Here is a 15,918-nt window from a genome sequence, read left to right on the forward strand (position 1 = left end):
TACAAGGTTACAGCCGACCTCGGGGACTAATAGTCCAGTTACAAGGTTACAGCCGACCTCGGGGACTAATAGTCCAGTTACAAGGTTACAGCCGACCTCGGGGACTAATAGTCCAGTTACAAGGTTACAGCCGACCTCGGGGACTAATAGTCCAGTTACAAGGTTACAGCCGACCTCGGGGACTAATAGTCCAGTTACAAGGTTACAGCCGACCTCGGGGACTAATAGTCCAGTTACAAGGTTACAGCCGACCTCGGGGACTAATAGTCCAGTTACAAGGTTACAGCCGACCTCGGGGACTAATAGTCCAGTTACAAGGTTACAGCCGACCTCGGGGACTAATAGTCCAGTTACAAGGTTACAGCCGACCTCGGGGACTAATAGTCCAGTTACAAGGTTACAGCCGACCTCGGGGACTAATAGTCCAGTTACAAGGTTACAGCCGACCTCGGGGACTAATAGTCCAGTTACAAGGTTACAGCCGACCTCGGGGACTAATAGTCCAGTTACAAGGTTACAGCCGACCTCGGGGACTAATAGTCCAGTTACAAGGTTACAGCCGACCTCGGGGACTAATAGTCCAGCTACAAGGTTACAGTGGACCTCGGGGACTAATAGTCCAGTTACAAGGTTACAGCCGACCTCGGGGACTAATAGTATTTATTCATATATAATATTCAAATATTTCTCGACGCAGAGAGCCAAACATAGTAAACATTGTACTACACCATATGACCATTCCAACCATTAGGACTCGTCAGTAGTAATGAAGGGGGGGGGGGGGGATGAAAATTCCATGTCTGGAGTGTTCCAAGTAATGTACAGAAATATAGTGAAAGTGGAAAGAAAGATTACTATAAATACTATAAAACCCCTAAACGTTAGAAATTTATAACGTTTGGATACAATAGATATCATAAACATTTAAACAAGAGACTGATAGTCCACCAGTAGATACAAGGCTACAGCCGACCTCAGGATTAATATTCCACTTACAAGGTTACAACTGACCTCGGGGACTAAAAGTCCAATTACAAGGTTACAGCCGACCTCAGAGACTAATAGTCCAGCTACAAGGTAACAGCCGACCTCAGGGACTCTTAGTCCAGTTACAAGGTTACAGCCGACCTCGGGGACTAATAGTCCAGTTACAAGGTTACAGCCGACCTCGGGGAATAATAGTTCAGTTACAAGATTACAGCCGACCTCGGAAACTGATAGTCCAGCACTAGATACAAAGTTACAGCCGACCTTGAGATTAACAGTCAATCTATAATGTTACAGCCGACCTTGGGGACTAATAGTCCAGCTACAAGGTTACAGTGGACCTCGGGGACTGATAGTCAGTTACAAGGTTATAGCCGACCTCGGGGACTATTAGTCCAGTTACAAGGTTACAGCCGACCTCGGGGACTAATAGTCCAGCTACAAGGTTACAGCCAACCTCGGGGACTAATAGTCCAGTTACAAGGTTACAGTCGACATCGGGGACTAATAGTCCAGCTACAAGGTTATAGTGGACCTCGGGGACTAATAGTCCAGTTACAAGGTTATAGCCGACCTCGGGGACTAATAGTCCAGCTACAAGGTTACAGCCAACCTCGGGGACTAATAGTCCAGTTACAAGGTTACAGTCGACATCGGGGACTAATAGTCCAGCTACAAGGTTACCTTGGGGACTAATAGTCCAGCTACAAGGTTACAGCCGACCTCGGGGACTAATAGTCCAGTTACAAGGTTACAGCCGACATCGGGGACTAATATTCCAGCTACAAGATTACAGCCAAAATCGGGGACTTATAGTCCACAGCAGAGACAACCACTTCTTTCGTTAAATACTTACTAATACGAAGTATGGGACACGATGTTTGTGACAAGTGGACATGACATAATTAATGTACATAGGTGTTTATAAATATGTGTCTACATATATTAATTAAAATGTATTATTGTTCTATTTTCGGGCATGTGCCTGTTGTTGCGGATGAGTCATACGGATTTAAAACGGACCGAATTAATTCAGCCATGAGTTGTCTAGGCCTGAAGATATATGTATTCGCATTGCAGCCAAGGGACTCGTCTTTTAAATATTTTAAAAAGATATATATTGTCAGTGTGTATTGTTTTGTTATGACGTCATACAATTGGTATGTGTGTACTTCATTGTTTACCATGACGTTATCAGTATTATTGTTTTGACGTAAACTTTGTGCACAATTATCATTTCACTAACGTCACTTTTATTCACATAAAGAGTCTGCTCAGGGAGACTAATCTAATTGGCCAGTTATGGGCTTATTTTAGTTAGACACAGAAAAAAAGGCGTAGGGATTTGATCATATTTCGGAAAGAAATGGTCACAATGTTAGTTTTGATTTCTTCAGTCACATAGAATGAAGCTATTGTGTTTTGGATACCTTGTAGCTGAAGCACAGAGAAATTACCTGGGATTCAATTTTTGTGTGTTTTATGTACCTATCTAACCATGACCCCTTGTACATATTTTTCACTACAAACAATACCGTAGTTCGCTATGTGATAAGTGTTCTTAGTCTTGTGTTTAAGTATAGATTAATGGTTTAATGTTTGTGTTTTGACCAAAGGTGCGGATTGTCTCAAAAACGGTATTGTGTGCCATGTGGCAATAACTTACATACTAATGTATCGCCTTAAGTAGATAGTAGATATCCAACAAACCTTCGTGTATTCGTGTCTAGTGACTGTATTGGTTCATACTCTCAATACTACTCACTCATAGACTGATTTATTCATATACATGTATGCTCAATTAAATACTCTTGAGCGCTTTTGACCTCGTCTGGGAGATTCTACATAATTCTGATTCAAACTAGCAACTGTTGTGACGTTATTAAATAATAACGTCACCGAAAGGATAGCCACAGCGAGGAATGCTAAGGCGAAGAGGTATCAGTGATCCTTAGCACTTTCATCTTGATCTGTCAACGCTCTTCTAGTGGTGTATTTTTATGCGATGAAAAAATAAAGTGTTTATAAAAATCCTACAGATTCACTGGATTTCCCATTCGTAACGCTAAACAAATCAAGATCAAATTTAGTAACTCAATTGATCACGTTGGTCAATGATTTAGATATTTTCATCAACAACATACAAAACAAATTACCACAGATTTTGACTTCTTTTGCCAAATCGCACAATTGCATACTGCATCCAAAAATACTTGGGCTAAAGGATTTCTGAAACGGAATGTCATGTTCGGAGTTAAATAATATTTTTTGTTTCCTTTTTACAATTTACATAACTTTAGTTTAACATAACATCAAACAAATATAACAAATCGCACAATGATGTTACATACAAGTATGCTCCTTGGTTTGACAATATGTAACCAGACGGATTTTAGGCGCATGTATATTTGATATATATGTCTGTACCAAACGTTAAAGAGGAAGTTAATGTTCTTGAGATGCTAATCTGGTATTATTTTTAGACAATAGATATCTTAATATGTATGTAAAATATGCTGAATTGTTGTTGATATTTTACGTTATTAAAATGATAAATGTTGTTAAATAAAAAATTCAAAATAGAAATATGTTACTCATTTATAATACCGTTAATAGTGTAGTTTAGTCCGCTGTTGATTCAGTTTGTTCAAAAACTTCAAAACAGTGATTCTCACTGCAGTACATAGAAACACAATCATTCATTTGCATACGTTGTTTGTGGTTCCTGATAATAATATTGACGAAGCAAACATCAGGCTGAACGTTATGTTCCACATGGCTACATTCGTTGAATTATAACTATTAACGTGTCACTGATGCGATGGAAATGGCAAACCTATATTTTGTATTGTAAAGTTTTGATGGAATTGTGCCCTATACCATAAAAAAAATATCAGGCAAAGTAAACATTTTATGGATAAGTTTGTTTGACATCTTTAGTCTATGTAAACTTCTGATATGTAAATGTATCTATATTTTTATCGAAGCCATAATGGGATCGTTACAACTATACCGTGATTTCGTCTGTCTCTGTGGCGACACAATACCAATGCGTTCCACAGAATGACTTCATGTAAGAGTGCTGATACCAATAAGTACAGAGATAATATCTAATTAAACAAGTATGAATCACTCGATCATAAAAACTCATAAAAATCTTGACATATTTTATGTGTTTATTTGTTTATGTCTGTGAAATTATTGTTCGTATGAAATAACTATGTTTTATTCACATGCTACCATAAATGCAAAACGGAAAAATTTGATCGGATTGAATGATGCCATTTATTACTATAGCATTTTAGGACTATCAATCATATAGTGTATAACTATATTTCAGTAACATGAGTATTGGTGTTATTAACTATATTTTTATCCTAATATTGTGGAGCTGTGTAGAAAGCAGGAATCGTGAAATACTTCCAACCAATTTGAATAAGAGGATTTGGGTTTTGATATTTTAGTGGGAATTAAGTTTGATGGGTTTTATTGTAATGCATGAATCAGTATGATTTTATGATTTCTATGTGGTTTTTTTTTGGATTTCCCTCTTCCAAATCGTTATACAATAACTTGTACCAGAAACATAAGTTCAGAAACGATATCTATCCAGAATATTTCATAGTTTAAGTATGATAACATTGGTTTTATTCTACATACCTGCCAGTTATACTCTGTAACCTATTCTTTTATACAATAAGCATGTACCACAAAAAGACATTTTGGAAAGAATATCTATCAAGACTATTTTTTACTTTCTAAGTAGGAAAATAATGATTTTATTAATTCTGTGTTCCATTTTCAGACATTACTCTTAAATGTGGATGAGAGTTTGTTTTAGTTGTAACAGCAGTACCAATGAAATTGGATTGGAAAATCTTTGTTTCATTTTAGTATTATTACTATTCTACTAGAACTAGTACCATTCAGTTACTAAACAGAAATAGTTTCATTTAACAATAAATGTCAGTTATCCCCAAAATTGAAAATGTAAACCATTCACTTTACATCGAATTACCATGGAAAAGGATATGTACATATTATGTCCTATTTTATNGCTTTTTTTAAACCCCTTTTTTTTTTTTTTTTTTTTTCCTACGACTTCTTCAAAATCGAACTCAGTGATGTGTCCTGCAAGCAATTTAATAAATGACACGTGACAAAGTCGAGCTGTTTAATATGTATCGTGTAGTGTATCATGTTTATATTGTTTAATTTTACTACAGTGCATGAAAATAACTACGAGAACACAGCAGCCCGTTTAGAAGTCTCTGTACTCAAAAGAGAGAGCACATCACGCTTGTGGTGTATCCACTGTATTGGTTTAACTACAGAGTCCTATAAATGTTCATGATTTGGTGGTTATCTTATTTTAGCGATTTTCCCGTTTCGAATATTGCGATTAATTACGATTGCGCTGATTTAAGTTTCTGTACATTGTTTTCCATTGTTTATATTTTAGGGGCGACAAACTGTAAAGGATCCCCGTACCAATGCCAAAATGTGTAACTAAGTACTCGGGTTTTTTTCGGCATGATTATGGCTTTGATAATTCATTTCTAGAAAAAGAAAAAAAAAACATGCCTTGGGGGACTTTTATGAGAAATAACCAAGGTGACATAAACAAAATGTAATTAACAATAGTGTTCTGAGCGTAAAAATTTCGCGGGGCTAGACCGGGATTCGAACCCTGAGTCACTTCAGATTGTTACGTTATCGCTCTAAACGATTGAGCTACCTGATCAACGGAAGTGCCCTAGCCAAACTGCCAAACACTTATATCCAAACGGAAATTACTGCATATAGGAAAAACACAGTATAGTGGGTTTGTTTGTTTGTTTGTTTATGTTTAACGGCCCATCGACGGCTGTGGTCATTTAGGGCCATGGTGATTTATTTATTCACTTTACTTTTTTAACAAACATGTGAATAGCGAAGATAAAATCAGATAAAATGGTTCATTTTAAAAGTATTCGCATTGTATGTGTAGATAATTAAAAATAATAAAAGGGGGTTAAAATAATAAAAGAGATAACGAATAGATGATATGGAATATGCGATATATATATAACGTCAAAAAGGATAAGGTGGGTTAAAAGACATCAGAGTCTATAAAATAGACCGATGTCTTTCAAATAGTTAAATAATGCCTTCGAATCCACGGAACTGAAAAGTGTTTTCATATCCGGGACTCGGAAGTAGTTATCACGAATGTGTTTAAAATCGGAACATTCTATTAAAAAATGCTCCACTGTAAATGGAGTGTCACATGCGTGGCATGAAGGTATATCTTCTCGTTTTAAAAGGTACGAATGAGTAGGATATGTGTGCCCAGTGCGGAGCCGAGCGAGGACAACTTCCTCTCTACGATCTTTCCGACTGGGAATAGATGTTTTAAGTTTCGGTTGTATCTTAAAAAGTTTGTTGTTGGTCTCCAGAGACCAGCGTTTCTGCCATTCATTTTGAATGGCTGTACGAATAGTAGGTTTAAAATCTGTGTATGGTAGTTTGATATTTGTTTGTTCGAGATTCAATGCATTTTTTGCTTCCCTGTCAGCAAATTCGTTGCCTTTTATTCCGACATGGCTCGGAATCCATAGTAAAGTTATTTTAGACTTTTTTAATATACGAGATATTCGATGAGCAAGGTTTTGTACGATTGTGTTTTTAGGATCTCGTAACTGTAAACTCTGTAGGACAGATAGAGAGTCTGAACAAATAATTGCCTTTTTAATGCGGTGTTCATCGATATGGTCGAGGGCCAAACCAATGGCGCATGCTTCAGCAGAAAAGATGGAGGCGCCGTCTGGTAGTCGGACTGAAGTGCAAGTATTGGCAGTACAGCAGGCTGCTGCCACTTTCTCACCTTCTTTGGAGCCATCGGTGTAAAGTTGTGTATGAGAAGGGTAATTCGAAATGCATTCCCGAAAGGAGGATTTGTGTTCTTCGGGCATAACACTTGATTTCCCTCGCTCATGTAATGTAAAGTTAAAATCGGGGGTTTGAATGGTCCACGGAGGAACATCAGATATGTTAAATTCAGCTATGTCCGTCAATTTTATGTTGAGTTCTTGCAGGAAATTCAAAATTCGGATACCAAATGTTGGCAGAAGTTTTTGGTTTTGCGTAAATATGTTTTGGTATTTGGGGTTGAATACTTGGTTGAAAGCAGGATTTTTAGGGTTTGATTTTAATTGAGTTGCAAATTGTAATGAAAGTTTTATTCTTCTGTCATAAAGGGATGGTTCATTTGCTTCCACGTACAGGCTTTTTACAGGTGTTGTTCGAAAAGCTCCCAGGGCAAGACGTAGCCCTTGGTTATGGATTGGATCTAGCATCTGAAGGTACGAACTGCGCGCTGACCCGTATACCATAGAACCATAATCCAGTTTTGTTCGAATAAGTGATCTGTATAGGCGCAAAAGCATTTCACGATCCGCTCCCCAATCAGTATGAGAAAGGACTCGTATAATGTTTAACGCCTTGGAACACTTATCCTTCAGATACTTTATATGTGGTATGAAAGAGAGTTTCGAATCAAAAATGAGGCCGAGAAATTTAGTCTGTTCAACAACAGGAATTCTAGTGCCATCGAGTGTTAGATTTGGGTCATTGTGTGCTTTTCGTTTTTGACAGAAATGCATGCACACAGTTTTGGATTTAGAGAATTTGAAGCCGTTTTCGTCTGCCCAATTTTGTAGTTTGTTTAAACTCTGTTGAAGTTGTCGTTCTATCGTGTGCATGTTCTTAGATCTGTAACAGATCAAGAAGTCATCCACAAATAGCGACCCTTCTGTTGATTGACCAAGACATTTGACTATATCATTTATTTTAAGTCCAAACAGTGTGACTGATAGGATTCCACCCTGTGGGACTCCCATTTCCTGTTTAGACGTTTCAGAAAAAGTTGAACCAACACGGACTTTGAAGTGTCTATCTGATAGGTAATTAGATATAAAATTGGGAAGGTTTCCACGTACGCCAAGGTCGTGAAGATCTTTCATGATGCCATACTGCCATGTAGTATCATAGGCCTTCTCAAGATCGAAGAACACAGCGACAAGGTGTTCTTTCTTGGCGAAAGCCTCTCGAATGAACGTCTCTAATCTGATGAGATGGTCATTTGTATAGTGGGACAAGGATCCTTAATTTGTCAATCTGTTTAATTTATATCCCGCATTTATTTGTTAAAGGTATTTGATGTACTTAACAAAAATAACAAATATTAACTATATACATGTATTACCAACATAGTACGTATTGTACGTGTGTTTTGTATGATTTATCTAACTTTCGTAACAGTTTCATTAAGAATATTTGTTTTAAAAGCAATGCAATTGATGGTTTCACACGTAAATAAATATAGTTTCTGTTACATTCATTTTGGATGTAAATCCCCTCGTTGTAGATATAATATACAACACATTGTGGACATGATACAACGCATTGCTGATAAAATAATGCCAATTTTTTTTGATATAATGTCATACATAGTAGATATTAATATACAACACCTTGTTGATATAATGTCATACATAGTAGATATAATACACAACACCTTGTTGATATGATGTCAAACATAGTAGATATAATACACAACACTTTGTTGATATAATGTCATACATAGTAGATATAATACACAACACTTTGTTGATATAATGCCATACATAGTAGATATGATATACAACACATTGTTGATATAATGTCATACATAGTAGATATAATACACAACACCTTGTTGATATAATGTCATACATAGTAGATATCATACACAACACATTGTTGATATAATGTCATACATAGTAGATATAATACACAACACATTATTGATATAATGTCATCCATAGTAGATATAATACACAACACATTGTTGATATAATGTCACACATAGTAGATATAATACACAACACAGTGTTGATATAATGTCATACATAGTAGATATGATACACAACACTTTGTTGATATAATGTCATACACAGTAGATATAATACATAACACCATGTTAATATAATGCCATACACAGTGGATATAATACACAACACATTGTTGATATAATGTCATACATACTAGATATAATACACAACACCTTGTTGATATAATGTCATACATAGTAGATATAATACACAACACCTTGTTGATATAATGTCAAACATAGTAGATATAATACACAACACTTTGTTGATATAATGTCATACATAGTAGATATAATACACAACACTTTGTTGATATAATGCCATACATAGTAGATATAATACACAACACTTCGTTGATATAATGTCATACACAGTAGATATAATACACAACACCTTGTTGATATAATGTCAAACATAGTAGATATAATACACAACACTTCGTTGATATAATGTCATACACAGTAGATATAATACACAACATCTTGTTAATATAATGCCATACACAGTGGATATAATACACAACACCTTGTTGATATTATGTCATACATAGTAGATATAATACACAACACATTGTTGATATAATGCCATAAATAGTAGATTTAATACACAACACATTGTTGATATAATGTCATACATAGTAGATATAATACACAAAACCTTGCTGATATAATGTCATACATAGTAGATATAATACACAACACCTTGTTGATATAATGTCACACATCGTAGATTTAATACACAACACATTGTTGATATAATACCATACATAGTAGATATAATACACAACACATTGTTGATATAATGTCATACATAGTAGATATAATACACAACACATTATTGATATGTCATACATAGTAGATATAATACACAACACATTGTTGATATAATGCCATACACAGTAGATATAATACACAACACCTTGCTGATATAATGTCATACATAGTAGATATAAAAACACACTTTGAAGAAATGATACAACACCTTGTATATATAATGTCACGCACTATAGATATTTTACCCACACTGTAGATATACTACCATATACATTAATAGATATAAGAAAACGCATTGTAGATATCATACCACACATTGTTGATATAGAGATATGATACATTTTGTACCACACACTATAAATGTAATACCACACATTGTTGATATAGAGATATGATACCACACACTGAAGATGTAATACCACACACTGTAGATGTAATACCATACACATTTTATACAAATTACCACACATTGTTGATATATTATCCCATATTGTAGATAGTACCACTGTTACATGATCTCATTTTGGAGTTTCAGAAGACAAAGCGATAAGTAATCGTGAATGTATTGGAATTCAATAAGAAAAAAGCATTAACAATTAACAACATTGTAATTCTCCTTCTAAAAATTCACGTTATATTTCCAATATACATGGACTAAAACAAATATTCCGCAAAATATGAGTAGTATACAGTATTTACAGTAAAGGGAGGTAATACCGGTTATTCCGGAAAAGTAGCGTCTCCTGCTCCATCGACAACTTCCGCCATAAAATCTGTCAAGTCTCAGTAATGCTACGTTCTCAAAGAGGAAATCGGGGAAGTGAGAGTCAAACCACATGTTACACTTTTGAGCTAAATATCAGAAGTCGATATTCATATCAGACAAGGAAATAAAATATTTCCCATACCATGAAGTTGTCGTAAGCATGGAATATCAGAAAAAGTGTTTTTCTCCTGCCCGCACAACTCCAACAACCCAGGTGGAGTATACAATGGTCTGGGGTAGATGTTGCGGTATCTGTGCTGTAGCATTCAAGTGAGGTGGCATTATAAAAGAGGCCGTTGGCAGCACGGTCCCATTACAAACAGAACACAAAACATACCCAGCACACACGCAGGCATACACACATAGGGAGATATTAGTCAGGTGACATAGGACTAGGAAGTTAGCGCCTGATAAGGCAGCTCCTGCGAATTTCTCAAAATTGTATTGATTAATCAGAGACGTATATTATACGTTTCTGGATTAATGTATATGCTATTTGTATTAATTATATATCTGTGTACTGTAAACCGCGTTAGAGTGGCTTATGTTAGCTAGATAGAGCGCTATATCAAATGCTGTATATTTATTTATTACGGTCATAAAAACATATTCATCTACCTGGATTACTTGTAACACTGTAACACATTGTATGTCTGTCCTCATCATTTGACACCTATGCTGGATATTGTGATATTTGGAGCAAGCCCTATATCGATTCATCTTCGATATGTTGAACACCATAGGCGCGGGAAACATTGAAGTAACGATCAAGAAATGGAAAAAAGGGAAGGCTTCACGATCGAAAATCAGAAATAGACACGCTTACCATGCAATACAACGTATAGTAGTAAGCCGTCCCTGTTGGTCATGTTGTAAGTTAAGTACGAGGTATTAGAGTCTGCAACACAGTTTCAAGCATCGATGAAGTGTAACGTTTATGTCAAGACACGTCATGAGTCGTAATGCAAACTGAAGGACGACCGTTAACACAGTAAGTGTTACGTCTATTTATTTTAAAATTCAATGTACTTTCAATATTTCATTCTCCAATTCACCAATCATTTTATCTCGAGATCGACGAACTTCAAAACAGTGATTCTCACTACAGTACATAAAAACAAAATCATTCATTTGCATATGATTGTTGTCCAAGTCTCCTAATAAAACAACGATCAAATTATTACACCGGTTCTGAATTCCTTCAGTGACAGCAACCTTTGAACTCGAAAAGACGATGAAATGACGTCATGTAGTCGTTATTAATCACGTGCTGTTGTTCACTTACCACCACCTATCAGTTCTAACTCTGGTATACGTTCTAAAGATATGTCTACTGTGAATTTTAAATGTTCATCATTTGCTTCGTCACCTTGAATCTTCTGCCTATACTTCATTCTATATGACAGGATTATGTCCATATTTGGTCTAAAGCATCCTTGGGTGAAGGAGAATTAATTTTGTATCAACAGTGGGTCTGACCCCCTGGGGCAGAGGGGCGGGGCCCAATAGTGGAAACAGCAACTTCTGTAAAATCCTCCTTTACCTGTAGGAATGACAGGTTTTTGTCCAATCGCATTTAAATATAACCTTCTGTCTAACCATGTAATACATGTACAGTAACATCTGGCTATTTCATCTTCAATTTTGCTAACATTTTCAGGTGAGTGATACAGGCCCTCTGGGCCTCTTGTTTTACAACATGGAGGAACAGTTACACAAAGACTTGGAAGCGGAACGGTTCAAAATTAAAACGGATCGCGAAAACGGACAAGAATACACTCAAGGAGCAAGGAGGACTGAACCACCGGAAAATACCACCAAAAAAGGTAAAACCTTTTGCTAGCCCAGAAAATCACAGATGTTTGGTAAAATTCTATTCATTGTACCTATCCCTTAAGTATCCCCTGAAAAGGAAACTTTTACAAGAAACCCATGCCATTGTCGGATAAATATAAATATCCTCGATTCAATGCTGCAAATATTCCTGAGAAAGACATGAGAAATATGATGAAAAAGTTCTACGATGACGCTGGGATTGATACAAACGGTAGACATATTGAAAATCATAGCGGATGCGTCGCATGCTGTACTACACTGTATAAACTTCTAGATCCTGGCACCGTAGCTCTGCTGTAAATCTGTACAAGCGCGAACTCACGCCCATGCTCCAGGAAATTAGCAACTCTCTGAACCCCCCATGAAGTTGGAAACGTGGAAAACGCCCATACTGGGAAGAACTTTATTCCATAATAATCAAGTTTACTTGCACGTGAGATCACCAGCATTTCAGTGGAAAAGGACCCGGACGAATCTAAGGAAAACGTGCCTGAAAATGTAGTGAACTCTACCAACTCTTTAACCATTCATATTCCAGACAGTGTTGGTTTGGTAATCGTGGTAAAGAACGGTAAAAAGGTGAAAATTGAAATTTGAATGTGCATATTTGTGAAATAAAATGGACCTGTCTTTGAAAAATGATTGAATTTGTGTATTTTTATCGTCATGATTAAGATTATTTTTTGTCATAGAGATTGTCTTTTTCATACGAAAGAGAACAGGAGTGTCGCCTGCTCGATTGTGATTGACTGGCGTTTTACACCACAGGATTTCGTGCCAAGCCCCTGTGTTTTTACACCTGCCAATCACAGTCGAGAAGAGCTCCATCCACATGTCTTCGCATGAAGAGGTTTTCCTCGTGATTAAGACCAATCTTCGTCATGAAGATCACTTTCTATAAGATTATGTCGGAGTCAAAGAAATCGGAGTCAATTCTTTGACTCCGATTGGCTGACATACACGAAATTGCCAAAATCGCCGTCTAAATATAAACTGAAACATTTCAGAATGATTTTCATGGTTTCCATTTGCCACAACCATCTTAATGTGCGCTCAATGCGCCACACAACAGCAATTAAAGAGAAATTAAGATCGGTACGACCACAGGTATATATCGCAAATGAGAAACAAGAGGACAAGATGGCCTGTATCACTCACCTGGATATTACAGCAACCATGGAAAATTATTCTTATTACATATAACAACTATTTCCAAATATTGGTTCTGTCTCTCGGCAACATCCATCCTTCATTAGGTCCTTTCTTTCTTCCCCCTAAAAACAACTCTCTACTTATACAAAATTGAGTCCCCTTTGCCCAAGGAAGATCTACACAAAATTGGTTTAATATATCTCAAATCATACTACAGGAGGATTTTGATAATCTATTATTGTGTTTCCCCTATTGGGCCTAGCCCCTCTGCAACCAGGGGGAGGGGGCACATACTCCCTTAAAATTGGGCCCCATTGCTGAAGGGTGCTCCATGCCAGATTTGGAAAAAAAATCCCTCAAATGGTACAGAAGGGTTTTGAAGATTTAAACCTCAAATTACCCTATTGGGCCCTGCACCTAGAGGGGCCACATCCTCCGTTTATACAAAACTGAGTCCCCTTTCTTTGCCCAAGGATGCTCCAGGCCAAATATGGATAAAATCCCTCCAATAGTTAAGAAGAAGGATTTTGAATATCTAATCCTCAAATTTCCCTATTGGACCCCGCCCCTTTGCACCCAGATTTGCCACGAACTCCAATTATACAACACGGTGTCCCCTTTGACCAAGGATGCTCCAGGCCAAATTTTGATAAAATAACTCCAATAGTACAGAAGAAGGATTTTGAAGATTTAAACCTAAAATTCCATTATTTTGCCCTGCCCCCAAACGGGCAACACCGTCCATTTATACAAAATTGAGTCCCCTTTGTCCAAGGATGCTCCAGGCCAAATTTGGATACAATGGTACAGAAAAAGAACAATTTTTAAGATTTAAACCTCAAATTCCCCTATTGTGCCCCGTCCCTGTGTACCCACAGGGGCCACACACTCCATTTATACCAAATTGAGAACCCTTTGACCAAGGATGATCGAGGCCAAATTAAGTAAAAATCCATAAAGCTGTTCAGGACTAGTAAGATTTTAAAGGAAAAGTTGACGGACGGATGGATGACAGACGCTGCGGTATGGCATAAGCTCACCATGGTCCTTCGGTGAGCTAACAAATACTAATGCACTTATTTGATATATAAGTACTTTAGTATTTTTCTCATTCAGGATAGATACCTGTGGCACACCCATATTACAGTAATGAACTTTATAGATGGTGTCATTTTGCAGCAGTCAGTTTGGTTACTAAAGAGATTGAAATGCAGTAATGTCAGGGGGCTGTTTTTAGGAAGGTTTCAGCCTTAATGTCTTATTTCGGGCTAACACTTGATTCGTTCCATATCATTTTTACAACTATTTTTTAAGTTTAATATATTCAATTTACATATCAAATTGGTGTATTTAAATGACTTATCATGTTTGGGTTGAAATATACAGTGAACAAACCATCTTTTAGGTACAATGCGGAGAATCCAATTTTTGTTTTTCCCTTTAAAACTGCACTTGTATGGAACTTGAATTTTATAACATGTCGAAATACTTTTCTTTGCTGATTTCTGTTCATCTAAAATGTTTGTGATCCCACAAGAAAAGTTGAGTTTGAGAAATGATTTAAAATAATTTAGGCAGACGAGTAAAAACGAAGCCAAAACGGTCTTAACGCTTAAACAAGTTCAAATAAAAAATGTGTCACTCAATCAAAAACAACAGTGACCATCTTGTATTTTCAGATCTGTACTAAAAGTAGAGAAAAGCGTAAAAACATTTGTACCAAATTTTCGGTGTTCAATGCAGCTGTTCTTGGGAAGAAGATGAAAATGCCTCAGCCAATCAAAGGCAAGGGCTGCTATATTGAATTTCTGAGCAGGCGTAAAAAGTAACAGCACCAAATTTGTTGTCAATCAATGCAGTGTTTCTTGAGAAGTCGAAAATGTCTCTGCCAAACAGACACTATGGTGGCCATTTCGAATTGTAAGATCAGTATGACAATTAACAAGAGGCCCAGAATGCCTGTATCGCTCACCTGTTTCTTTTGTTACAAGAAACTGACATATAGGTAACTTCAGACCAAATTTGGTAACTAGAACACAAGACATTTTAACATCTCTTAAACGATACTGTTGTTTGAAATTTGAAATTGTAATTTTAAAGCTTTTAACCCAAGTTGACCTTTGACTCTGGCTAGCACTTAAAGTTGACATTTGACCTTATTACTGTAATTAAGAAAAAGATTTGCACTGCTGATCTACATAATATACCTAAGTATCATGACTCTAGACCAAATGCTTCTTAGGATATCGTTGTGTGAAGTTTTTAACATTTTTGACTCCTGTGACCTTGAAACTGGGTCAAGGTCAGTTTGATGAGGAATCTTGAAAGCACTCCATCCCAGGTACCTACTGGCCAAATATCATGACCCTGGGCCTTATGGAACTTGAGAAGAAGACTGTTAAAGCTTTTAACCCATGTTGACATTTGACCCCTGACTAGCACTTAAGTTGACCTTTGACCTCCTTACTGTTATTAAGAAAAATATTCGCAC

General features: G+C 36.6%; 1 protein-coding gene across 1 annotated transcript in view; it reads left to right on the forward strand.

Annotated features, from left to right (window-relative positions):
* The window catches only part of LOC110463555 (acetylcholine receptor subunit beta-type unc-29-like), a 22,486-nt gene extending 7,230 nt beyond the window's left edge, over positions 1-15,256 (forward strand). The window contains exon 4 of the mRNA XM_021518221.1: positions 15,107-15,256. Coding sequence (XP_021373896.1) covers positions 15,107-15,256 — 150 coding nt within the window. The remainder of the gene's footprint in view (positions 1-15,106) is intronic.
* The last annotated feature ends 662 nt before the right edge of the window (positions 15,257-15,918 follow it).

Source organism: Mizuhopecten yessoensis, unplaced genomic scaffold (genome assembly GCF_002113885.1).
Source record: "Mizuhopecten yessoensis strain PY_sf001 unplaced genomic scaffold, ASM211388v2 scaffold10917, whole genome shotgun sequence".
Classification (NCBI taxonomy): domain Eukaryota; kingdom Metazoa; phylum Mollusca; class Bivalvia; order Pectinida; family Pectinidae; genus Mizuhopecten; species Mizuhopecten yessoensis.